The sequence below is a fragment of the Stylophora pistillata genome, chromosome 12 (genome assembly GCF_964205215.1).
Source record: "Stylophora pistillata chromosome 12, jaStyPist1.2, whole genome shotgun sequence".
In the NCBI taxonomy this organism is placed as follows: Eukaryota; Metazoa; Cnidaria; class Anthozoa; order Scleractinia; family Pocilloporidae; genus Stylophora; species Stylophora pistillata.
This window is the reverse complement of record NC_142530.1, coordinates 19,020,001-19,047,209: the sequence shown is the minus strand read 5'-3', so window position 1 is coordinate 19,047,209 and position 27,209 is coordinate 19,020,001. Positions and strand designations below refer to the sequence as shown.

General features: G+C 38.0%; 3 protein-coding genes, 1 long non-coding RNA gene and 1 pseudogene across 5 annotated transcripts in view; 3 read left to right on the top strand and 2 right to left on the bottom strand.

The window, feature by feature from the left end:
- The first annotated feature begins 2,700 nt into the window (after window positions 1-2,700).
- Window positions 2,701-6,160, top strand: LOC148719111 (uncharacterized; annotated as a pseudogene). Its single transcript, XR_015993970.1, has 3 exons — window positions 2,701-3,171; window positions 3,278-4,931; window positions 5,392-6,160. The product of XR_015993970.1 is annotated as an uncharacterized LOC148719111 (transcript).
- On the bottom strand, window positions 4,965-8,260 carry LOC148719110 (uncharacterized). Its single transcript, XM_088740955.1, has 2 exons — window positions 8,061-8,260; window positions 4,965-7,961 (listed from the first exon to the last, which is right to left on the bottom strand). Exons 1-2 carry the CDS (start codon window positions 8,169-8,171, stop codon window positions 6,897-6,899), a joined length of 1,176 nt encoding a protein of 391 aa, XP_088597081.1. The 5' UTR covers window positions 8,172-8,260; the 3' UTR covers window positions 4,965-6,896.
- Window positions 8,261-8,282: 22 nt separating this feature from the next.
- LOC111319740 (uncharacterized) lies at window positions 8,283-16,769 on the top strand. The gene has a single exon (XM_088740954.1). It carries the CDS (start codon window positions 8,409-8,411, stop codon window positions 10,125-10,127), a length of 1,719 nt encoding a protein of 572 aa, XP_088597080.1. The 5' UTR covers window positions 8,283-8,408; the 3' UTR covers window positions 10,128-16,769.
- A 6,868-nt stretch (window positions 16,770-23,637) lies between these two features.
- On the bottom strand, window positions 23,638-24,982 carry LOC148719109 (uncharacterized). The gene is made up of 2 exons (XM_088740293.1): window positions 24,656-24,982; window positions 23,638-24,119 (listed from the first exon to the last, which is right to left on the bottom strand). Exons 1-2 carry the CDS (start codon window positions 24,980-24,982, stop codon window positions 24,111-24,113), a joined length of 336 nt encoding a protein of 111 aa, XP_088596419.1. The 3' UTR covers window positions 23,638-24,110.
- A 411-nt stretch (window positions 24,983-25,393) lies between these two features.
- LOC148719108 (uncharacterized) overlaps window positions 25,394-27,209 on the top strand; it is a 2,328-nt gene continuing 512 nt past the window's right edge. Inside the window, exon 1 of the long non-coding RNA XR_015993722.1 lies at window positions 25,394-25,530. This is a non-coding gene — a long non-coding RNA (uncharacterized LOC148719108). The remainder of the gene's footprint in view (window positions 25,531-27,209) is intronic.

Genomic DNA, 27,209 nt, shown 5'->3' with positions numbered 1-27,209 from the left:
TGTTAATAAAACGTTTGTATTCGTTAGTTTATCGAAACGACACTTCTGTATAGGAGAAACCTAATCTTGTACGCAGACCTTCCACGGCCAAGCGGTTGTACAGTTCAGTTATAGTTACACCTTCATTCGACGTAATTCACAAATTTTTGTCACCTTTATTCAAGGGAAAAGGAAACATTTTCTGGGTCCGAAAGCCCGCCTTTAATTTCCATGAAGACGACACCTTAACCAATTAAAATGTCACCAAGATTGAGTGAACACTTAAACGTGATGCAGTAGTTTTGTGTAACGAAAGGTACCACTAGTTGTTCCGGTTTGCTAAATCTACCCAGAGCATCGTATAGTTTTAATTGCTTGTTCCTATATATCAACAAGACAAGACAGCGACAGGGCTACTCCTTGCAATTGTCGAGGATTTTAACAAGGATGAGACCCCAAAGCGGTTCGGACTTCTGTGCATTCGCTCACTCGACTTAGCTCGGCTTCTAAATGAAAACATATCCATTTGTTGTTGTTCAAATACACTAAATCTTTTTTTTTTTCGAAAACTCTTGACTATAAGCTGAACCCCCTCTCTTTTGCTCAAATTTCGCTTAACTCTAGCTTTATTTATTTAATCACTTTCATCAGCTTATGGCGAGGGTCGCACAACAGAGCGAGGCTCCAAATTAAGTGCGCCCAATAATTTATATACAAACCGCTCGGCCTCTAGCTGAACAAATATGTTAAATCGACGTGACGTGAGAGTGCAGCAGTGCTTAATAAACAATGATTTGTTTTTGGATCACATTAGCTTGGTGCTTGGAATAACGCGTCTGGTGTGTTCCAAGCCATTTTCAGAGTCAGACAAACACCAACCAACCTCTATTTGCATGGGGTATAAGTTTATAAACAAACTGTGGTGCTGCGTCAGTGATGGTAAGGATGTAACTAGGGCAGATCCAGGATTTAGTCAAGGGGGGTTTGGAGATCGAATTGTTCCCCTTCTGAGGGGTCCAAGATTTTGAAAATAAGGTCTTCGGAAACATGATTTCCAGTTATGATGAATATATGAAGTTCATATATTTTGAACTGCGGTTATAGATACGTATGATGCACGATCCTCGCAGTGGAGAGCGCTATTTATCCAATAGCGAAAATCAGACCTGAAAAAAATCAGGCCTGTAAGGGATTCGAACCACTGACCTCTGCGATACTAGTGCAGCGCTCTACAAATAGAGCTAAAAAGCCAAGTGGGAGCAGGCCGTTCATTAAGTTGATTCGTAATAAACCCATGATGATAAATCAGATATGATGAATATATGAAGTTCAACGAAGGGCTGACGCACGAAACGTCAGCTTTTATAATCGTAACGGTGGCCAATTTACCATTTCAACTTTGTTGATATATTCAAATTATTTCGTTACCCCCACCGACGCTGCCCCAAACAGTTTCTTTAGAAACTATCAGCCTTTATTTATTAATAGGAAATAACGTTAAACTCCCCACCAAGAATGATACACTTGAAGGAAGTTTGGTAATTGAATGTGACAGCATTTAATTTCACTTTCCCGAACGAGAAAATAATTACGATCTCGACGGTCTTGAGTAGATACCCAACTAGAAAAAAAGAATCTTTTCCAGCCTTAAACTAGAATATAGAGTTTAATTATAAGATTTTGATCTTGATGTTCAAAAAGAAACTGAACTTTCCAATTCCTCGGAGTGTTCCTGCCGAAATGGCATTAATGGTTAGCGGTTAAACCTCAGGACAAGAAAGGGTCAATTTAAATAAACTTGCTGCTCGTGAAGAAAAAATAGCACTGTTATTTAAATAGTAAGACTACACTCATTATGTGGGATGACAAACAAACAATCTAGAGGCTTCCTTCAGGGACACAACAAAAAGCGGAGTGAAACAATGACGAGCTATTTCTGAACTGCGTCATTACCTTTCAGCAAACTTTGATGTTTATATTTTATGGAGATGAATCAAGATCTTGAAAGATATTCTGGAACATTTACGGACATATAATTCGGAAAAGATGTCGTTTTATCGTAACCTAGTTGCAGAAAGGAAGGCCATAGTTTTCGACTGAAATCTAGAAATGTCAACTGACCTCAGCTGTAAAAAAAATACATCTGTTTCTGTCGATAAAAACACTAATTATCATGGACGTGATTTCTTAAGGGTCAACAGTCTTCTTATATTGAGTCAGTAATGGAAATGTTTTGAAATGGGGTTTATTAAACACGAAAGATGTTGATATTATTCCAGTCGCAACTAATTAATCAATATGCCATAAAATGTAAACCGTGTGAGACTCACATTGAACGTTTTCGCAGTTACTTATGTCTCGTTTCAGTAACTGAAGCCGAATACATAAAAAGTGTTTTGAGCCTGAGGCGAAGTAAGATGACAATGAATATTGAGTTTGCTTCAGCTCATTTGGTTCCTGGAGTGTTTTTTCTTTCATTGATACCTGCATTCCGGTCGGTTTTTTCAGTCATCATTCTCCAGGTCTATTACGCCGCTGTAAAAGAACCAGTAATGAAGGAGTTGAAACGACTTCCAACCTCGTTACTCTTTAAGACAAACTTTAACTACAAATTTTTGAAATTCTTACAACTGGGATCGTTGTTATTCTTTCCCCTGATGACGATACGGTTGGTTAAGATTGTTAGATGGCCTGTTGTCTTGAGCTTTTACAAAGCACCATAGTTAATTGAGGGGACTGGTTATGAAGCTCGGCGAAGAACAAAGGACTATGTCTTTGTTTACGTTTTTAAAGGTCACGTGACAATGACCGTGCACACATTTTCAAGATGGCGTCGCTTGCCTGTGCACGTGTTCTCAAACGGTGAAAGCTTAAAGTTAATTTAGAGCGTATTGGAAAAGATTTATTGGTCACACAGGTGTTGAACAGTTAGAGAAGTAGTTTGTGTTTGTGTATTGCGAAATGCCTGGCGATAACTGTGCGGTTTTCGGCTGTGGCTCGTGTAGAAGGACGAAAGGAATCGGGATTTGGAAGCTGCCTTTCCCGAGAAACGACGAGTACAAGAAGTGGAGACTGGAGTGGCTAAATGAGATAAAGAAGACTCGTGAAGTTGATAGCGATTTCCAGAAACAGATTGATGGTGACAGAGTTTATACATGCGAGAAGCACTTCGCTCTGAGGACATAGAGATATGTAAGTAATGCCAAATGATAAACAAGCTGATCGTAACATGACAACATAGTGGGGTAGCTTGTTGTTCTTTTGGGCTTCATTCTAATGATCTTTCTTACTTTTCCAGTTCAAACGGCGAAAATGACAAAGAAGAAACCAATGTTTGGGGCTCTACCTGTTCGGAACATGCCAAAGAGAAGCCACGAAACGGTCAAGACGACTCGAAGGCCGCCAAAAGTTGTAGTGACTGTCGAGGAGACTACTAGTTGTTCCAGATACTACAAGAATTTTAGAGAACTGTGTAAACGTGTCAAGTCCCTCAAAACTCTCAGTGAGTGGACTCAACAAGAACTCGAGGACAGGATTGTCTTAAAGAAAATTCTGCCTTCGTTACAGATTCCAGAGCTCGAAATAGTAATCGATGACAGCCTCGGTTTTACTATTCTTGTTTACGAATGGCTACTACCTGAAGACCATGAACTTTACACTAAAAACTTTAGGTCCATAAACAACATTACAGCATCGGACCTTGTGAAACATGTGGAACGTTGTTTGATTTGCCCTGGAGTAGAGACGAATGTATTTACTGGAAATGTGTTGCCCCATATAATTCCCAGGGTTGTGGATCCCTTGTCCATTGACAGAGAAGACAACAACTTGGATTCGTTTCCAAGCAAGCAATACTGGAGGTCTCGTGGTTGTTCTGTTCTGTGTCATGCTGATGAGCAGTATTGCAGCAGCTGTTCGCAATATCTCCATGCTAGTGACCTATCAAAGAAAGCAAAGCAACGAAAGCTAGCAGAACCTGCACACATCAAGGCTCCAGTGTCGAAAACTGCACCAGAGCGTATTAAACTGACCCTGCAGAATCAGAGGCTAAGATGTGCAGATCTTGAACGGCAACTGGACGAAATGAGAACTGAACTTACTAAATCAAGTGTAGAGGTTGACCCTGAGTTGAGTGATGATTTTGCCACTATTCTTGGGAAATCAGATGTTACTCCTTTTATGAATCTCTTTTGGCAACAACAGAAGAAATTGTTTTCGAGCAGCCCTACTGGTGTGAGGTATCATCCGATGATAATCCGCTACTGTTTATCTCTTGCTGCAAAGTCGCCATCCTGCTACGAAGAACTACGCAGAAGTAAAATCCTCGTTCTACCGAGCCAGTGTACCCTCAAGGACTACCGCAACTGTATCAGACCTACAAGGGGATTTAATGAGAATGTGATCGAGGAGCTGAAAGGCCAGACAGACTCCTACTTTGATGTTCAGCGGTATGTTGTGTTGTTATTTGACGAAATGAAGGTCATGTCCAATCTAGTGTTCGACAAAGTTACAGGAGAACTCATCGGTTATGTTGACCTTGGCGACCCAGATGTTAACTTTGGATTGTTAAAGAAAGTTGATGAGCTTGCAACACATGCTCTGGCTTTCCTCATCAGAGGGGTCTGCACACAGTTGAAGTTCAACCTTGCATACTTTGCTACTAATGGTGTTACAGCTGACCAGTTGATGCCACTCTTCTGGGAAGCTGTAGGCATACTGGAGATGACATGTAACCTGTGGGTGATTGGCACAACTTCTGATGGCACATCTCCTAACAGAAGGTTCTATAGAATGCATGAAGGTCTGGATGGCAATGCTGGGAAAGATGTTTGCTACCGTACGACCAACTTGTATGCTCCGCACAGATACATCTATTTCTTCTCAGATGCTCCTCATCTCATGAAGACCACAAGAAATTGTCTACACCATTCTGGTTCTGGAAAATGTTCTAGGTAATTATAATAATATCATGACTTAAAGGGCTGTTCATGCTGATGTCATCCATTGTTATTAATGTGCCAACATTCCATTCCAGCTACATTTGAATTTGAATGAAAATACAGTCGAACCCCTATTAAGCGGCCACCTTCGGGGACCTGTCAAGTGGCTGCTTAATAGGGTTGGCTGCTTAATAGGGGTTTCATTTACAGTATTATACTGACAACAAATTTGGGTTTTTGATAACTGGCCGCTTAACAGGGGGTGGCCGCTTAATAGGGGTTTGACTGTATATATAACACTAAAAATTCTCAGATGCTCTGAAAAAGATGAGTCAGAAAATTCACATATATTTTTCTACTCTATTTTTTATATTTATTATTTTATTTTTATTAAAGCATATATTATTTTGTAAGATATAAAATAATTTTTATGTCACTTTTTGACTGATTGCTATTTATTTGGTTTCCCCAGGTATATGTGGAATGATGGCCTATATGTTTTATGGCAGCACATAGCACAACTGTACTACCAAGATGCAGAGAATGGGTTGAAGCTTTTACCCAAGATCACCTACGAGCACATCAAACTCAGCTCCTACTCTTGCATGCGAGTCAATTTGGCTGCTCAGGTTCTAAGCGCAACAGTGGCAGCAGTGATGACGGCCTACAGCATCCCTGATACAGCGGCGACTGCAAGATTGTGTAAGATGATGGATCAATTCTTCGATTGCCTTAATGTTCGCAGTACTACCGAGCATCTGAGAAAGAGAAAGCCACTCCTTGCACCATACACATCTATTGATGACCCAAGATTTCTGTGGCTTGAGGGAGATTTCCTTGATTATCTAAGTGCCTGGAAGGAGAGCACAAAAGACAGACCGGGGAACTTCACACAGAATGCAAGAAGCAGGATGTTCTTATCATGGCAAACGCACGAAGGCCTTAAGATAACCACCCATTCAGTGTTTGAAGCAACAAGGTTTCTGTTGAACGAAGGCATGGACTTTGTGCTAACTGAAAGGTTCTGCCAGGATCCTGCAGAGGAGTATTTTGGCAACCAAAGAAAGCTGGGCAGAAGGAGTGACAATCCTGATATCAGAATGTTTGGCTACAATGATAACACAATCAGGATGCAGCGAGCAATTTCATGCCAGTCTGGGAATACACGCGGTCGAAAAGATAAGAACAGAGCATGGGATAACATTTCTTATGACCCTCTACCCAAAAGGGGTAAACAGTAATTATGTAGTTTTTCTAAAACCATGCAAGATATCATTACTATTGACACAAAATGCTTTACAAATATATAAATATGTATAGGTAATCGCATGATTTTGAGTGCAATTTTGAATAACTACGAGCAAGTAAATTTTTAACTAACAAAATTGCACGAGCGAGTGCAATTTGTAGACTTTGAAAAATTTATGAGTGCCAAATTGCACGAAAAAAACATGCGATTACTTGTTAATAATATACATACAAAAATTTAATTTCAACTTTCTGCACTCAATTTCAACTTTCTGCACTGTTTGGGATTATTTGACATGCTCTAAGCCAATTAGCATGCAGACATTTTTGCAGGTATATTATTAAGCCTGAAACAATAATTTTGCCTCAAAAATATTGCATTTTCATACTTGCATTAGCATTCAGTCTTAATTTGCAGTATTCAGTGGTTTGTTTAACTTGAATGGTCAATGCCTCTTTGTAATTGTTAAAGAAACAAGCATGCCAGTTGCATTATATGGTAGCAGTAATAACTGTTAAATATATATATATATATATTATTGAAGATTCAGAATAAAATATCCAAAGCTTGAAACCTGTGTTTGTCATATTAAATTATTTTGGTGCTTGATCAGTCCATAGTTATTGACTACGTTATACATCATGATAGGGTATTTACATTCAACACATGCCGTGTAAGATAACAGCAACTTTAACAATTCAATATTATTCAAAAATTTTAAAACTGATCTAAGGTTGTCTTTCTTTTCCACAATCGTTACTGGCTCTCGTGATTTCCTTGCGAAGTGCTTTAGCCTTAACTTGCTTTGCTTTCATTTTATGTTTCTGTATCACATCTTTGGCAAAAGAAAAGGAACGTACTCTCACAAATAAGCTAACAATATTTTGTAATACGTCCTTGCCAACATTCTTACAGATGACCAGTTCAGAATCAGACACCAATGTGTTGTATGCTGAAACTGTTGCAACATCATTAATAGACTTCATTATGATACTGTTGATGTCAATACTCTGTAAGCCAGACTTTGCTGTGGCAGCCCTAAAATAGTTTTCTGTTCTTAAAAATATTGTTTGAGCACTTTTTGTGATACTCCACAAACCCCCATGATTCAAACAGTTAATGAGTTTCTGAGTGTCTTTAACATTTTCAGCCTCATCTTTACATTTCCCAGCCTTCAGTAAAGAAATCACTTGTTCACTTTCTGCTGATTTAGAGATCTTTGAATTGACATGCTTGTTAGGTAACTTATGAAGCACATAACCTCCAAGGTATTGCAGCCCAGCCATTTCTTGCTCTAATAATGGAACATTTGTAGCTTCTAAATTAGGAGTACTCGTAGCAGCCTTCTCTTTACTGTATGATAACATACGATCAGCAACTTTGGTAGATAGCAGTGTAGCTGCATTTCGTGACAATCCCTCGAAATACTTCATGGCATTCAGTGGCACAGCTGAGTAGAACTTTGTGTAGAACTTTTCAGCATCTCCATTTTTAACTAAACCTTCATAAGTCTTTCGGAGTTCACAGAATTCCAATGTTTGTTCCCCAAGTTTTACAAAAACATACGATCGAAGCTCGTCCCTTAAGCCTTTTGGGAAAACCTTGTTATCAGCGAGTTTGAGCTTCACTTCGTCGACCATATTTGCCAAGATTTCAGCCGTAAAAGTCTCGCTTTTTTCTTCATCCTGTCTCGCAGAGTCTTCTTGGTGCTTTAGGGATGTGTGCCTTTTCAGACCTCCCTTGCTCTTGTACGTTTTCTTGCAAAGGTCGCAGATTAGTCGGCTGTTTTGGACCTATTCACGAAAGCACATATATTTCGAGATTAGAACTGACCCGCTTTATAAGTCCAAAGTTGCCCTTATAAAGAATTATCAAACACTGTTATATCTTACCTCATTTACTGCTTCACTAAACTGCTCTTGCACAACTTCTTCAGCCTCTAGTATATCAATAATGGCATCGAAATCGTCTCCGAATAAAAAGAGATCGTTCACGTCCGCCATGTTGTTTTGGAATGTGCACGGTCAATGTCACGTGACGGGCTAAAGCAACATAAACTCAGGCGCCTTTGTTCTCTCCTTTGTTCTTCGCCGAGCTTCATAACCAGTCCCCTCAAGACTACTGAACTGGAACTTTGATCCAAATTGATAAGCGGAATTTTGGAAAACTGCATGTTTATTTTGTTCAAACTCTATTACACTGTGTAAAGTAGTGTCACCTAAGAAAAAAGGATTCAAGTTATGTCTTCGATTGTAACTGCTGTGTTTAAAGCAACTATTGGCTTACTCGTAACAAAAGGCAGAGATGAGCTCGCGGAAAAACTCAAAGATGGCGATGTAACAGACCAGAAATTCCACTCCTTGATCGTCCGTGAAATCGACGACATCAAGTCAAAGTTGGACGCTTTATCAAGGAAAGATTTAGAAACAAGTATCAGCTTCTTCGAGGAAGGAATGGCGTTCTTGTTTGAAGCGTTTAAGATCGCAAAGTCTAGAAGCGAGTGTGGTGCGGTAACAGCAGAAGCGGCCTGTGATGAAGCGCTTTCTCTTATTGAAGGAATTAGAAGGTTGGAGCTTACTGGCCTGGATGAATCAGCTACAAGAAAGCTTTCCACTGCAAAGGAGAGATTTAAAGATGCTCGAAGAAAAGCTACTGAAGCTTTTAAAAGCGAAGGCCTCAAAATATCTGACCGTATTCTGGCCATGAAGTATCGAGTTATGGCGACCATATTAGAGACAGTAGACAATCCTGCTGTCGCCGTGACGCCATGCAGAGTGTGTGTAAAGGAATTAAACTGTCTGCCTGCAGTACAAAATAGCTTTGATGTTCAGCTCAAGAAAGGCATCCAGGCAGTAAGAGGTTTTTTCAGTCAAGAGGAAAGAAGGGAAATTATCTCCAGTGTCTGTCACGTGAATCGTGTCATCTACGATGTCACGCGAACGATTGGTGAAGACGCAAACTTTTTGATCTGGCCTCCTATTGATACTGGAGAAAAAAAAATCAGTCCATTGTATGACGCAAGAGTAAGTAAAGTACTACTTAAACAAAGTATGGAGCATTGTTTTGTTAAACCATGGTCATTTGGTCAGGAGGGCGAAGAGGAGCACAAGCTGAAGATGCCGACGGGCATCGCTACAAACTCCGGCGGAGAAGTCATTGTCGGGCAACACGAGGATGGTTGTGTGAAGGTGTTTGACAGCAGCGGCAAGTTTGTTAAACATTTCAGTCTCCGTAACGATGATGTAAATACACAGTTATATATTGAGGATGTCGCCACAGACACGAACGACATCTTTGTACTGACCGATCTGAGGAGCTTGGCAGAGCCTAGATCTTGGTGGATTTATAAACTTACGAAAACCAGTGACCCGTATCACAGGTTTCGTCTGAGGAGAAAGGGCTGGGGCTCGGGCGACTACACAGGACTGTCAGTGACTGACACGGGAAAAGTACTGACAGTAGGAATGGCAGCAGAAATAGAGCTACTGACAGTAGGAATGATAAGGGTGACAGGAGGAAGGATAGGAGGAATGGAGGTGGAGGAGTATGACAGTAATGGAGAGTTTGTTCGCAGTTTTGGCAAAGGAATGTTGAACTATGCAACGGGTGTCACTGTCGCCAATGATGGCCGTGTTATGGTAGTGGACAGAGGTGATTCCTGTGTTCACATATTCAGTGAACACGGTGACCATCTTAACAAATTTAAACTGCAAAAAAATGACCTTGACTACACGAGCATTGCATTTCACCGAACAGGTGAACATGTCGTCATCGCTGGTGCTAGAAAAGAGAAAGAACTCTTGCAGGTTGAGATATACAGCAAAGATGGTGAGTTTGTGCGTAGTGTAGAAATCCAAATTGATTGGATCAATTACGTAAAAGGGATTACAGTGACTACTGAGGGACGCATTGCTGTTGTTGCAGATATTAAACTAAGTTACAAGGTATTAGTTTTATAAACTGCTGTTTTGATGTTTTCCTGTTATTGGGAATGTGTAGGGACTTTTAGGGTAAGCATCGCAGTTCTCCATCACGGCTCTAATATTCTCTTAGCTACAATCAGCGTCAAGATTAGTTTACACATGATGTTTGAGAATTAAGAGTTACGTGTAGAAAAACAGTCCTGTTTCTACCGCACTCTAAACCATCAACAGACCCCCTCCCCCATTCAATGTTTGCTAAAAGTTCATGGAATCACGATACACCATCTCTTTTGTTTTGGGGGGGGGGGGAGGGGAAGAGACGATGGTGAATAGGTAAACTTAACAAGGGCAAAAGAGATAAAACTGAAGTAATATGGAGTTGAAAAGATCAATTTGTCAACAATTTTGTTGCTGCTTGTAGGTTCATTGATTGGTTTTATAAAATTATTTAAATGCTTTCTTTTGTTATTATATTGTTTTCTTGGACATGATGGTATGGTAAGATTGAATCCACAAGAGTGAAGCAGCACACTAATAACCAAAGTTATATTCTTGTGATTGAAGGAAGTACATAGATATTGAAAAAGTATTTGATCAATGTCCTGTGCATTGTCAGCTATATATATAGAGCCTTTTATTCTTTTATCTCCTGATAAATTTCTTCATAAACATTTCAACCTTCTTCATAGTTTTTTTTAAGATACAACTGTAGGGTTAAATAAAAACAAGAACATCCTATTACTGGCTAAAACTCCTGAGTCACTGCACTGATACAAAAATCACAGTAAACACTTTTATCTCAAAATCTCTTCTGAAACTGTTGATAAACTTTTAGACAAACTTTTCTGAAACAAAAATAGTATTTGAACTGCTTTCAATTCAACTTTAAGAAATATAACAACTTTTGTTTCATACATTTTAACCAATTAAAATAACGATTCATAATTGATTAAGTATTTTATTCTTCAGAATTTGCCTTTGATTTTTCAATATTGCTACTAAAAAGACCTTTTCAGGGATGCATTCATATGTGTGTGTAGGAATGAATGTAGGAAAGCATCCCTAGATTATACCACAATGGCCTTCTTTAACTTCTTTAAATACTTAGCAGTCTTGCAGTCAATGACAATCAACTCTTATGGGTTAATGGCAATTTATGTACATTTATTAAGCATTTTAGAGTGTTCTTGAAGGTTACAAAATAACTCTTTTCTATATTTTATGGACCTTTGCAACACATAGTAGAAATTTCCAGAGCATTGCATGAAATTGCCCTGGTATCCAGTTAGCACAACTAATTAGACTTCTAGAAATTTCCAAAAACTCCTTATCTGTAGCAACCCTCCATAATTACATCAGTAAGGAGGTCATCCTCACAGTTGAAGAAGCCTAAAAAAGTCAGGATTTTACAGAGTACAAACCTATGCCTCTATATATTTGTTGGCCACTCAAACAGATGAGCTATGAATTCGCATGTGATAAGCTGAGAAATTTTCAGTGGGATCTTTGCTTTTTACACAGGGAATGTGTTGGCAGCAAATGAATTAATCATGTTTTGAACAGGTTGTGATTGCAACTGATGGAATGCTTCTTGTCCTGCTCTTGGTGTTCAACTTTGTGACTCAGTTGATAGAGCAATCAACTAGGAACACTCCCAGAGGCACGGGTTCACTTGATTACAGGTTTAATTGACCACTCCCTTGATAGGGGTTTTCAGGGCCAATACAAACAAATTGTAAATAAACATAACAACTAAACATGGGGTTTAAAGATCTCCACTGGCCAGAGGCAAACCAGTTGTATATGCCTCACTAGGTCATAATTTTTTTAGCAGAGTGTAATTTCCTATACTGTACTATACCCTTAATAAATCTGAAACAATTGTGTAAGACATGTCCCATAGATGATTAATCACTTTTGCCTTAGTTCTATTTTTAAGTCAAATTTAAAAAAAGGTGAGATCAACTCACTCTGTAGTCTTTCCATGGGTTCCCAAAGGTTACAGGGAAGTTATCATATTGAAAACCTCAAACATTTTTGGAATTTTATTAACAGGTAGTTTTTCCTATTATTGGTTGCAAAACCATTTTTGAGTTGTATTGCTCTATATTATAAATTTCAAACTTATACCAATGTGCTTTTGTATCTGTAGAAGCTAGCTATTCAAGTAGGATAAAAATAAATATTTTCCATTGACTATGATAACATTTAATTACAATCAACCAGTGAGGTTTAGTTGCTTTTTCAGTTATCATTGTACAGAAGCAAAACCAAGTACTTAAATAAAGACTGTTCAGTGTTGTTGATTATCAAATGCTGATTGTTTTATTTCTTCCTGATTTAAATAATTACTTTCATTTTGTGATCAATATTAACATGTAATTTTGTCTTTGGTGAAGAACGGTGTTGGGAAGGAAAGTGTCTCCAAGTTGAAACTGATCTTGACTTTCAATTCATAATTTGCTCTTCACCTTATCCTCTGAATTTTATCTGGTTGACTGGTTATCAACTTGATAAAGAAAAGCAACTAAAGTTGACTTTTCTAAACAATTGTACCTGCCTTCCTAAACAAAAACTTATTTGTTTTGTGACAAAGCCATTAAGCAGGGAAATAATCTCAGTCCCCACAAGCTAGGGGTTTTAAACCCCTAGAATTTCCAATTCTGATTTGACCATCAGAATGATGCTCTACCACTGAGAACATGATGTGTGTAGGCAACTTGGCCGAAATTAAGGTCATTTGTGACAATTAGTAAATAAAAACTTGTCATTTGTTTTGTCACCAGGCCCAAACTGGGATATAATCTTTAAGTCCCCACAAGCTAGGGGTTTGACCCCTAAAACTTCTGATTTCACTATCGGATTCTCTACGATTGAATTACAATGTAGGTTGGATTTTGAGTGCAATTTGGTGTTAATAAATGCAAGTAAGTTCTTCAAAGACAACAGAATTGCACAGGCCCGTAAAGCAGGATGAGTGCTATTTGTAAACATTAGCAAGTGCTTATTTTCACCAAATTACATAAGAAATCATCTTGTTACTTGTTGATAACTCACAAAAAAAAGCATCACACAAAGTCAAGAGTGACAAACCCGTTGCAATTTATCTTTCGTTGGAATGTTAGGACAAATATTACATGCAAACATCACTCGTGTCATTTGCTGGTCAACTTGTATTTAATCCATTACTTCACTTATGAATTCCAGGTTAAATTTGACTTGAAAACCGATATCGCACTCATTGCTTCGCGATTCGTGTGATATCAGTTTTTGTATGGAATTTAATGCAGAATTCCCTCATCAAGTAATGAATTTTCCTATAATACCCTTGATAAATCTGAAACAATCATTTTAAGAAATGTCGCATAAGTGCATGATTAATTGCTTTTGCCTTTAAGTTCTATTTTAAGTCAAATTAAAAAAGCATGAGATCAACTCACTTTGTAGCCTAGCTACCATGGATTCTTAAAAGGTTATAGCAAAGTTTTTAAATTGAAAATCCTAAACATTTTTGGAACTACAGGTAGTTTTTCACATTATTCAGTTGGTTGCAACGTTATTCAGTTGGTTGCAATTTTTAAGTTGTAAATTGTTCTTATATTATAAATTTCAAGCTTATGCCAATTAATGCACTTTTGTATCTTTAGAAGCTAACTATTAAAGTTAGATAAAAATAAATATTTTCCATTGACTATGATAACATTTGATTGCAATCAACCAGTTAGGTTTAGTTACTTTTTTTAATTATCAGTATAGAAGCAAAACAAAGCGGTTTTCTGGTTGACTGGTTATCAACTTTGAAAAGAAAAACAACTAAAGTTGACTTTTCTAAACAATTGTGCCTGCCTTCCTAAATAAAAACTTATTTGTTTTGTCACAAGGCCAAAGCAGGGAAGTAATCTCAGTCCCCATAAGCTATAGGGGTTTAACCCCTGGAACTTCTGATTCACCATCAGAATGATGCTCTACCACTGAGAACATAAAATGTGTTGGCAACTTGGCCGAAATTAAGGTCATTTGTGACAAGTAAATAAAAACTTCTCATTTGTTTTGTCACCAGGCCAAAACTGGGATATAGTCTTAGTCCCCACAAGCTAGGGGTTTGACCCCTGAAACTTCTGATTACACTATCAGATTCTCTATGATTGAATTAATTACAGTGTATAGGTTTGATTTTGAGTGCAATTTGGTGTTAATAAACACAAGTAAGTTTTTCAAAGACAACAGAATTGCGCAAGCCCATAAAGCAAGATTAGTGCTATTTGTAAAAATTAGCAAGTGGTTATTTTCACCAAATTACACAAGAAATCATCTTGTTACTTGTTAGTAACTCGCAAATAAAAGCATCACACAAAGTCAAGAGAGACAAACACATTGCAAATTATCTTTCGTTGGAATGTTAGGACAAATATTACATGCAAACATCACTCGTGTCATTTGCTGGTCAACTTGTAGTTAATCCATTACTTCACTTATGAATTCCACGGTAAATTGCATTTGAAAACCGATATATCGCACTCCTTGCTTCGCGATTCGTGTGATATCGGTTTTTGTATGCAATTTAATGCGGAATTCCCTTGTCAAGTAATGAATTTTCTCATAAATACCCTTGATAAATATGAAACAATTGTTTTAAGAAATGTCGCATAAGTGCATGATTAATTGCTTTTGCCTTTAGGTTAGTTCTATTTTAAGTCAAATTAAAAAAGCATGACATCAACTCACACTGTAGCATGTATTCTTAAAAGGTCATAAGAAAGTTTTCATTTTGAAAATCCTAAACATTTTTGGAACTACAGGTAGTTTTTCTCGTTATTCAGTTGGTTGCAACACCATTTTTAAGTTGTATTGTTCTTATATTATAAATTTCAAGCTTATGCCAATGCACTTTTGTATCTTTAGAAGCTAGCTATTAAAGTTAGATAAAAATAAATATTTTCCATTGACTATATGATAACATTTGATTGCAATCAACCAGTTAGGTTTAGTTACTTTTTTAATTATCAGTGTAGAAGCAAAGCTAAGCACTTAAAATAAAGATTTTTAAATGTGCATGATTATCAAATGCTGATTGTTTTGTTTCTTCCTGATTTAAATAATTTGCTCCGTGATTGACTGTTTGATACGTAATTTTGTCTTTGTGAAGAACGATGTTAGGAATGAAAGTGTCTCCAAATTAAACATTGATTTTTACTTTCAATTCATAATTTGTTCTTCACCTTATCCCCTGCAGTTTTATAATCAACTTGAAAAAAAAAACTAAAGGTGACTTTTCTCAACAACAGCACTCACCGTCCTAAATAAAAACTTGTTATTTGTTTTGTCACAAGGGAAAAGTGAGGAAATAATCTCAGTCCCTACAAGCTAGGGGTTTAACCCCAAGACTTCTGATTTCACCATCAAATGCTCTACCACTGAAAACTTTGAATTACAATGTATAGGTTTGATTTTGAGTGCATTTTGGTATTGATAAGCATAAGTTAGTTTTTAAAGACAGCAAAATTTCACAAGCCCATAAAGCAAGTGCAATTTGTAAAAATTAACAAATGCTTATTTTCACCAAGTGGCACAAGAAATCATGTTGTAGCTTACAGGAAAAAATCCTCGCAGAAACTCAAAACAGAGAAATTTTAACAGTGCATTCACTTTGTAATTTAATGTGTCATAACTGTGCACTTGTGTCACACAAAAAATGCAGCAGTTTTTAGCCAATCAGTGCATTTTATCTTTTCATCTGTATTATGATTTTTAATGTCATCATTACATTGCAAATGATCTTTCTTCTTCGGACTGTTTGGACAAATATTACACACAGATCACTCATGTCATTTGTTAGTCAACTTGTACTAATTAAGCCATCAATTTGCATCAAGTGGTGACACACTGCCATTCCTCAAGAGCCACTGCTGCAATACAGGTTTGACTGTATCTTGCATTCTTTTATGTTTTTTATATTCATGAAATTAAAAAAGAACTGAACCTACTTTCTGTAATAAACAACAGTCTCCTTATTATATTTATTTTAAATTTATTCACTTTCTTATTTCTAAAAATCACAAGAGTTCATATGAAAGTTTGACATAAATTAATGTTTTCTCTGCTCTGATTAAAATAAATTCAACTCCCAGCAAATACCCTCTGGAGGTGATAATTTGCCTAAGCAAATAAAGGCAACTTTCAATATTCTTGCTATGACAAGGATTCCATGCCTTCGGATTATATATAATCCACTATGCACTGAGCTTAACATTTGAGGAAGGAATGAAAGAAACAATAGAGCTACCATTAAACTGTAGGCCCTGTCATCTGCAGGGTTAGGGGTAGGAGACATTAATTTCCCCCGCACAAGATTACTGTCTGGTAGATGTCCTCCCCTGGGTGGGATGGGTTGGTGTTGGCCCTGAAAAGCCCCTATGGAGAGTGTTCAATTAAGGTAGGTAGGTAGGTAGGTAGGTAGGTAGGTAGGTAGGTAGGTAGGTAGGTAGGTAGGTAGGTAGGTAGGTAGGTAGGTAGGTAGGTAGGTAGGTAGGTACGTATGTATTATATATGTATGTATGTATGTATGTTCATATGACGTAGGCCTTGCTCCTTGAGGTTTAGGTATGTTTTGTATTGAAGCGTAAAATGTACAAACAAATATTGAAATAAACATATTGCCTAAGTGTGATTTTGTTTGAATTTTGGCTGTGCTTTTTCTTCCTGAGCAAATGTTATAGTTATTTTCTTTCCTTTGGGAACAGTTTTATGATAGTGATTGATGATAATAGGAATGTACAAGCGACAGAAGATGGTCCAAACAAAGAAAACAGTAACAACTCTCTTGAGTTTGTTGCACTAAAAACAGTCAGTTGGCTTTGTTTCCCGGTTCTCGAGTAAACAAGTCATTCTCATAACGCGAAATCTCTTGCAATATACTAAATCCTTCATTAACCAAGCTTGTTCGGTCAAGATGGCTGGATATTAGCCTCGTCCTTTTTTTGCATTTTTTATTGACTTCGACTTCGTCCCTCGGTCCGTAAAAATGCAAAAAGCAATAACTCGGCCAATGTCGGGCCGTGATCTTGACCTCACGCTCGGTTAATAACGGAAGCCATATATATTGCATCAATCAACGAGAAAAGTCGATGGAATGCAGGTCGCTTCTGTTATGTAGTTTCATTGCCTTCATCCAAGTTTAGTATTGAAGTCGATCGTTTTCTTTTCCTTGGAACATGTGTTCACGACCTCATCATAATGAGTTTCGCCGCCTCCGCGATGAAGCAAGGATTGCGTCTTTCTCAGAAATGCTGTCACGTGTGTTGTCGTTTTATGTCATCTGTGGGAGGTCGGGGAATCCACGCAGAAAGGGTAACGCATGAGAAGTTCTGCTGGCGGTTTTCTGAGGCGGACGATGAAGGATAAATACTATTCAGTGGCAGCATTGAGTAAAGTGCTAGTGAGATCATTTTGGGGCATAAACGCATCCGTAACAGCCATGTTTCAACCGGCATGCTGTCAAGGTTTCCATACCGTAGACTTGATTGGAACCTCTTCTCCCGAGGCAAGGTGGTGTGGAAAAATGGTAGGTTTTACGTGTGCGTGGTATTTATTTGTTTTCGATGCTTTCGATGTTTTTACTTAGGAGTGACAAGCATCCATATCTCCTTACAATATCCCCTGAATTATACATTAAGGTCACGAGAATAAAGAAAATGATCACCAACTAATGAAGCTCTTGATTGCTAAACAGGATGAATTCGGATATGGATAGAGAAGTAAGGAAGTAAGTAGTGAGTAAGTAAAAGTTTTTTTACACAGGGTAGTTCATTCAGCTCCAAGGCTGGTCTTAAAAAAAATTGATCAACACTTGCAATTTTCATAAACTATCACATTCAGAAGGAGCCTGATAACAATACAACAAGAGAATAAAGAAAATTAAGAGCGAAACAATACAATGCAAAATCACTTTTAAGGGTGGAAAAGGAGTACATTTATTATCCATCTGCACGCCGTAAAGTAAAAATAACGCCATAGACGAGTACAAATGTCACGCGGTATTTTTTCCCCAGAGAACTGGTTAGACAGGTTTTCTCGCGTCGCGTAAGCGAAGAATTGAATTGAAGCTAGAAAAAAAAAAAAAAAAATGGCGGACAACTTGAATCATATTTCTGACGACGAAGAGTCGGAATGGCTGGCAAATATAGATCCAAGTTTATTAGATGAATCGAACGAAGAAAAACAGCTAGACGGCCAGGAAATTTCTTCATTTATTGGAGAAAATTGAAAGAGTAACACGACAACGCGCCAATTCCGTTCCGCTTCGCATACTTCTGTCACGCACTCCTCGTAAACAAACATCCGCGAAATTCGCCCGCACTGAAATAACAATTTGGCGTGTTGGATAATCATAACTTATTAGATGTTTTTTTGTGTAGTATCGCTGAGTATTTTTACGAGTTGTGCCGTATTTTGACTCGCACTACGGGCTCGTCAAAATACGGCACAACTCGTAAAAATACTCAGCGATACTAAGTAACAAAACGTCCAATAAGATATATGTATTACAAGGGCAAAAAACCTTTGTCCGAAAAAACCTTGTTTACTTCCGCCAGTGACCAAGGCAACATTTCTCCTTATAACATCAATGCAATATGAAGCAGACAAGTGATGAGAATAAAGAAAAATATCAATAGGGGGTTTATTAGTTGATCCAATATCAAATTCTCCAAACTAATATCATAAGAAGTGTATGGCAGACAGTAAAGAGAATTTCTTATCAGATCTTGAGAGTGAAAGGGTTGAACTGTGACGTAGTTCCGGTAGCGACTTTTGTTTGGTTTGGAGAAAAAAAACAAGAGTTTAACATTTGGTTTTCTGATGAGTAACTCGTAGAACTGGCAGCTGTAAATGTAACAATAAAAGCACAGATCGAAGTAAAAAATGTTTCCAACTCAGTACTAAATGACGCTCGAGAATTTTGTCAATACTTTTATTATCTTTGCCAGCTCCCTTTCGCTTTGATTGCTGTGTTGCATTTCACGGGAGATAAGCCATCATGGGAACGTTTAAGAATGGAAGGTAAGCTATGCTGTCTCTTTGTATTATTTCTATGCCCTGGTTAGTTCCATGCTGTACAATTTCCGCCGCGTAACATATCCCGTAGGTTTTAATATAGAGCGTAGCTTTGAGGCATTTCCGAAATTCTGTAATAAATGCTGTAGAAAATTTACCCGTAAGTGTCAAGTGGGGCGCAAAAATTGTTCTCAGTACATTATCCAGCACGAGGTGGTGAGACAAGCTTTATCACCCGGAGGGTGTCACTTTGATGAAACTCTAAGTTTTCGTAAATCATTAAAGGAAAATATGTGGCAGCTAGTTTGGCCTTTGTATGATTACCCTCCAACGTCCAAGTTTTATTTCAGACAAAATAATGGTATTTAAATTTTGAAAGAGTTGGGTCAGTGCTGACTGACTTGTACCATAGTTTAAATTGAGAGCAATGACAGCCAATCCCTTTTTTAGATTAAGTTTTGCAGGTTCTTGGTTGGTGGATTCAATTTTAAAAAAAAGCGTGCGAAAATGCGTCACTTTTCCTCTAGTTCGCCACAAACAAACAAACTGAGAGCATGGAATAGCTAGGACATTTAGCAACTTTTATTATTCGATACTGTTTTGACAATTTCTTTTTGGCTTTTCTAGTTTTTCATTGAAATCCATTTAATTGTCGTCGTGTTGTTTTCATCCCTAGGGTTATGCAAGGTGTAGCGTGGCTTTTATCCGTTGTTATAAGGATTAACATGTTTTTTTGTCGCAGAGTACGTGGTGAGTTGTGATTTGACCTATCTCTACGATGTTAATCAGTTTACCTTTACGACTTGCGTAATAATCTTAACTTCCAGGCGAACGTAAGAGAAGTCCGCTTATTGCGAATTATTTGCACTAAATGACCTTGTTTTTTTCCTACACTGTTCTTAAAATTGTGGAAAAAAATGTATCAAATAGGAAGCCAACTTTGAAATTTGTAAGCTCGAAGCCCTGTTCCTGCTGGAAGATCAGTCGGGTTTCGTTTTGAAAAACATGAGAGTTTAAATATGATATTTGTTTTAGATCTTCGCTCGTGGAATGTCTGTCGCTCTAATGCTGCTCTGCTGTCATTTTCTTTGTTGTCTTTCAGTCCGAAATACCGCGTAACACAGGTTACTATTTTCTAGTTGGATTGTACCTTCTTTTCTACGTCACTTTTCTTTCGTTATTGGTTAGTATCCTGTGCTTGGATTTCTATGCCTAGGTTTTAAACTGAGGTTCAGTTTTCAATTTCTTATTTATCCTTATCGATTTTAGTCTCCTACACCACTGTTGCATGTTCTTTTCACGTGACGCGCACTCTACCCCACCGGCGTCTGCTTTAATCGGAGCTACATTCCTTTCTTTAAGTGTAGCCAATCAGAACGCGGTTCATATTTTTTTGAGCCAGTCGCGCCAAGACTACTTCTCCAATCACAGCTCCTATTTTATCGGGTATCATAATTTCCGGCCGATGGTGGGAGAGATTGTACAGATAGATAGATAGACAGATAGATAATTTGTTGGTAAATACTTCGCAGCATGAACTGAATTGCGTGTTCAGAGATATAAAATAAAAATTACTATGTACATGTATACATCTTATTATTAAAAAAATACATAGTTCGTCGTAAGAGGGAACTTGTACATTATTTGTGGCTGTTGACTATTCTGGCCGAAGCAATAAAAAAACTGTTTTTAATTCTATTTGTCTTGCAAAGTGGCAAAGCAAAGGTACGCTCGTGCCTTAACCTATGAGAGCTTACATAGCGGGGTGGTAAAAGTTTGCTTAATTTGTACCGAGGATCGTTCATTATATTGCGAAATGTTGCTGTAGACATATTTTCATGGTGGTCTTTCACAGCTGGAAGATTCATAATAGCTAAGGCCTGTTCGTATAGCATACCAGGACAAATGATTCTCATGGATCTTACCTGAATACGTTCTAGTTCTTTACATTGCGTGACGAGGCCAAATAACGGCTGCGAAGAAGACTTCATCAATTTGAGTCGCCCATCGTCTGCAGTTTGGCCTTTTAACCACACTTATCCGGTAAAAACAATTACCAATATATTATGGGAAACCTAATAAATAACAGTCTCCGTTAGGAAGATTTAATGGTGTACCCACTCAACCACGCCCCCTGAAGAAGAGATCTCTCCCACTGTCCATCTCTCAGTTTCAACGGATGACTTGGTGTAGTGGGAACGTCATGTATGACGACTCCCCGTTTTCAATTTCTTGTGGATGAGAGGAAATAGTTCAAATGTACAACAGCAGAATTATTTTTTTACTTTTACGTTAGGAGAAAGGAAAGTTTAATAAGAATGCGAATGGACAGGGCCTGAAAATATATTGATAATAATAATGGCTTTGTGATCTGTTATTTTAGGTTTATTTTGCACTTGGGTTCACCTTGGATTTCATCAAGGTATGAAATGGTGTTTGATATTCCATTAACTAGATAGTTACCTATTTTTTTAAGATCTACTGGAATATAATTCTGGTATTAAACGATAGTCACTTTTTTTGTTCATAAGCTATTAATACAGGCCTTAAATCACTGAGATTACTTCTCTGAGAATTTGAGCCTGTACGTTCTACTGGCCAGCAGCACGGCGTAAATTGTGGTACCTCAACAAGCTTTTGATAAGAACGACAGACGAACTGCTCCTGTTCATGTGCTATTTCGTTTCTTTTGAGTATTAAAGAAAAGAGGTTATACCCATGTAAGACACCTCGACTTATTGGCGAGTGTGGTTAGTTCTTCTGAAAGGTAACCTGGTTATAACAACCTGAGAACATACGCCGATCGTTCCGCCGAGCCATCACAGCGTTGGCAGATGCGCTGAAATTTCACTGGTTTGTTCCTCCTCCTTTCCCCTCCCCCAACTCCCCTCATTACCTAAAGGATACGCTGACTTCAACATGCGCGATTTGTAAATGAACGACGATATTTAACAGAGAATAAGTAGGGAAAGAGTACCCTTCAAATTTTAATTTGTTTTTATTCTGGTTTTGGCAGTTTTTGAAAAAACACGTAATTTTTTAAGTACAGATTTTCTGAAGTAAGAAATTTGGAAAAAAATCAAACTTTGCCATGGTATAGTTACTAAGGTTAAAGCAAAGAATCGCCAACATCACCGAGCGGCTGTCTATGAAGACTTATGGCTCAATCAACAATTTCAGTGACTCAATCGGCCATCACAATTTATATTTGTTTCAGTTAATTTCAAACCATTTTAATCGGTTTCTTTCAACTTGTTACTAAACAGTAAAAAATGAGCATGTTGGCGTCTACTTTTCCAGTTATCAGTGGTGAACGGTACCCTAATATTATGATAACTCGCCCAAACAGCAGCACATATATCCCTCGAATGGTTAAGTAAACCATTTAAAACTCGATTTATTTTTCAGAGAAGAAAACTTGTCAGCAGTATTTATGATTTCAATACAATTGTGCCACACAAAAAGGCAATGGAAATTTCCATGTAATACTCATTCACGTATACTTAACATTATCAATCATTGTTAAACAAAATTGAACGGGTACATGGAAATTTCCATGTAATACCCATTTGCGCGTAAAAAAAATAATTTTAAACACCTTTGGCCATTAAACAGGTCCATGGAATTTTCCATGTACATGTAATACTTACTCGCGTATACAAAACAGTATCAAACATTCTTAATCAAAACAGTTACATAGAAATTTCCATGTAATACTCCTTTACGTATACAAACAGTATCAACCATTCAGAACCAATTTAAACAGGTACAAGGAAATTTTCATGCAATTCTTATACGATTTCATTGTGCCGGATAGTGCCTCACCAAAATGATCTATGGAAATTTCCATGAAATATTTATCCTCGTATACAAACAGTATCAAACAGTCCTGACCAAAGCGGTACCGGTACGTGGAAATAACCATGTAATACCCTTTCACACGCAAAAAATAATAATAATTTCAAACTTTCTTGGCCCAAAATGGGTGTATGGAATTTTATAGTGACATATTTATAGTGTCCGAAATTCCTTTTCAAAACAAGTTTATGGAAATTTTCATGTAATACTCATTCGAATATTCAAAATAGTATCTGTTTCATGTTTTGCTAAACAAATTCTCCACTCGTCGTTATCTTTGGACCCTGATCACGGCTTGCATGCTGAACGGCTCAGCGTGACAGCTTGTTTCCTAAAACCAGAAACAGGCTTCTCGTCCTTATATACGGATAATAAGTTCACGTTCCTTTGAACCGTCAGTTTGAGGCACAAACTCACTGAAACACATAAAAATAAGGGATAAACAAGTTATTACTTTTTGCAGGTATTGGCATTGTTTACAGATGGTTTGACTGCCGGTAACTGCAAGTCAGCAATTTTGTCTCACTTCTTTTAGCAATTTAGTTACTGTATTATGGCATAGAAAATAAAGGAGTCGATGTCTGTAAAATGTGCAGCTTAAGTACATTTTATTTGTATAATTGTGTCTTACCTAGAGTATACGAGTCTCCAAACAATAATACAATCCCTCTTGGAAGCACGAAAAGCTTTATGATGTGCTGCATGAGGTCCACCTCATTCTCAGCCACAAACCAATTTGTGGCACTTTTCGATGTGTGCCAACAATAATGACACTGGCTCTTACGTTTACGTTTGTCGTCGTAAACATCGTAATCGACAAGGTCTCAGCATCAAAAGAAAATGGTTCACTTGGTTGTACGGAAATAGTGTTTGACTCATTCTCACCTCACCGTTTTTTTGCCTTGATTTTCCTCGCAGCCACTGGTAGAGGAACTATTTGCAGGTCGTTTGTCAGAACTTGACGTGGGGAACAATTCTACTTCTAGTAATTTTCTGACTTGTTTTCCAAATCTTGAAATGTCAGAAAATTCTCGGTACAACAGTTTATTGAGGTCGTCGGTGGGATTTAAGAACAACTTGAAACGTCCGGGAGAAGACTTTTTCCGAGGTTTATTTTACCTAAGAAACAATGAATGCCGTTTGAAATATCATAAAACCATTTTACCGTATCTTTTACGAATTACATTGGTGTGAAAAGTAAATTCGATTGAAAATGCGGCATCGCCGGCTCCGTCCAAACACGTTTAGCGGAAACGGAGACCAGAAGCGGAACTTTCTTGCGGCATTTTTGAAAAGTGTTACAGATTGATTGCCATTGTGCTCGCATTGCGAAATGCTTTAAATTTGTGTGGGAAATTTCATGTAAAAGGTAGTAAAAATTGAGAGTGAATGGTCAGAGTAAGCTAAACGCCGAAAGGAGGGAAATCCATTGCCATAGACAGGCCAAGTTTACTCAGTGCGGACCTTTTTGGAAGCCAAATCAAATGCAGCTAATCTAAGACACAAGAATATTTTTTCCTCCAAACTTATTTTTCTATTGCACGATAGGAAATGATCCTTATCTCGTACAAGCTCAAAATGATCTTTCTTAGAGCAAATTCTCTTTTCTTTTGACTGAAGCTTAAATTTTTCAGAATTCTCGAAACGAAACGTACCTTGAGTTTCCTTCGATCTTCACTCGCAGGCTTCATGCGAACAACAGACCCAGGATCAGTGCCATCCTGCGCTAGAATGGATGATTTATTGTAATGATGCAGTGTGCCGGCGCACCTCTCCGTTTTCTGTTTTCGCGAAGTACCACTTTCTGTCGGAATAGTGCCGCTTTTCCCTTTTTCCTTCTTTCGAGTAAGGTAGCGAGGACCCTCTACCACGTGTTGTTGCCATATCTTTTCACTAACTGAGTTTTTTGAGCCTGGCTTGTCAAATAGCTGACCTGCATGAACCCTAAAGAATGTGCGACCACCATTTTGAATTGAGATCATTTAAGCCGTATCGTTTGTTTATTGGTTAATATGCACACCCCATAAGAAATTCTTTTGTATGCCCGATGACGTAGGAGTTTTCAAATTTCCGACAGCCGCATCACGCTGTTGAGGAAACTGTTAGTTTTTTCAAACTGAAATAGGAATACATGAACGGCTATGGATATTATGGATTACTCTAGTTCGGTTGCAGAAGAGCCACTGTCACTCTCGATTCCTTCAAGTCTCGCCGAAGAACCTTTGGTAGAAACATCAGTTACTGAAGAAAGCTTTGAGAGCCGAGCTACGAGAATAGTAGAGTCAGCTGTGGAGGTATTTCAACGTCTCTTAGCAAGCACGCCTGCCAAACGGAAAAGGGAGGCCTCGATCGACTACCGAATCGTTAGACTCTTCAAGAGCTGAAACACCACTCTCGCCTGAGCACACAGCTTCCAAAGAGTAAGAAGTAGAAACTTCTAGCGCTGCAGGTTGTGAGGACCATGACAATGTGGTCCTTTCTGAAAATGAAAGCCTCAGCGGCAACAAGGCGCAAAGCGGCAACCTTGAAGGTAAATTTCTAATCAGCTCTTCCCTAACCTCAAAAACAGAACGTTTTTCTTTCTGTTTGAGGATAATAATTCTCAATTCAGAAACACTGCAGTTGATATAGGGGGAAAAGTAGAGGAATTCTTTGATGTTCTCAAAGTAACAGATCTCGTTATGAATAGCCGGAAAACTGTTTGCCAGCTTATACCGTCCGTACAATTCAATACCTATTCACGCAGCCAAGGAGCAATTAAGAGCTCCTCCAAGTGTTTCTCCTCCAGTGTTTAAAATGATGCTAAAATCGTGGACGTGGCTGAAAAAAAAAAAGGATATCAGTGTATTCCAAAAGTTAATTTTTCCGACTAATCCAAAGTGAAAAACGAGATAGGAACGAACTGACCTCAAAAACCCAACGCCGGAAACGCGCAAAAATGTGAGAACTAAAACTTCATTTTATCAAAGTTGAAGATCAGTCCAGGAGGTTTTGCCCCATTTTGAAAGAATTTGACAAGTTTCCGACTTTAGACGTAGAGGAAGACCGGGAATTCAATCGGGCTTTGGGCGGCGCATCCAAAGCAAGTAAAAAAGGCTTATTGTGAACATTGTGAAGAACACGTATTAGTGAGCTGGATTTGCACTGCAAAGTGGAGCGTCATAAATCCATAATACAGCAACTAGGATAGTGGAACAATCTTGACGCCCTAATCTATAAACTACCGTCTATTGGGAAATCAGAGGATCAATAAAAAAGGCAGTTTTCATTTCGATGTATTTTGATAAATTTTTTGTAAACAAGAATTGTAACAGAAGGGCCGAGTTTACGTAATTTTTGTTATTTAGTCATTTATTTTAAGCCTCTGTTATGTACGGGCAAGGTGGAAGGAGTGCCTGACCTTATAATGTAAGATATTTCAAGTTCTGATTTGAAAATATCTGACAAAGACACATTGTCTGCAATTTAGAAAGTTTCATCATACTTCTTAGTTGTCATCTTAACCAAATTAAAAAAGGATAAGTTGATATTTCTAACCTAGTAAACAAAGAGAGACGTATCTGTCGTAGGAAAAGTTTGAAAAGTGAAAAAACCTGGAGGTTGCGATCGCGAGAAGTGTCATGCTGCTTCTTTGAAAGAAGGAAAGGCTCTAAAATCCAAAGCGATAATTGTGGTAATTAGATAGGAAGTATCACGAACTCCCGCAGTGACATATCGTAACGCATTCCTTAGGCCTAGTTTATACGTCGCGCTACGGTCGAATTTAATTCAGACGAATTCGTCGTTCCGTCGACGTAAATCGTGGCGTGGTTTTATGCGTCGAAATCAGTTGGATTGAATTTATTTCTCTTCCCAAATGCAGTGCCTCTGGTCAGAGGTGTCATTTTGAAATAAATTGAAATACATCAAGAAAATGCATGCATTTCATTATACGCGACTCTCGGTGCGACGTTAAAACTGAAGACGCGTTATCGATATTTTATCCGTCTTACCAAGACGGATAAAACGTCAAGGACGAATTTAATTCACCAGACGAATTTAATTCGTTTTAGACGTCGCGCTATCGTCGAATTTAATTGCTTGTGCGACCTTGAATTAAATTCGACTGTAGCGCAACGTATAAACTATTAGTGTCGTTTATTGGAGAGACTGGGTTCGAAATAGCCATTACAGAGTGGACGTAAACACCAAAACAGCCAACAGCGTAAC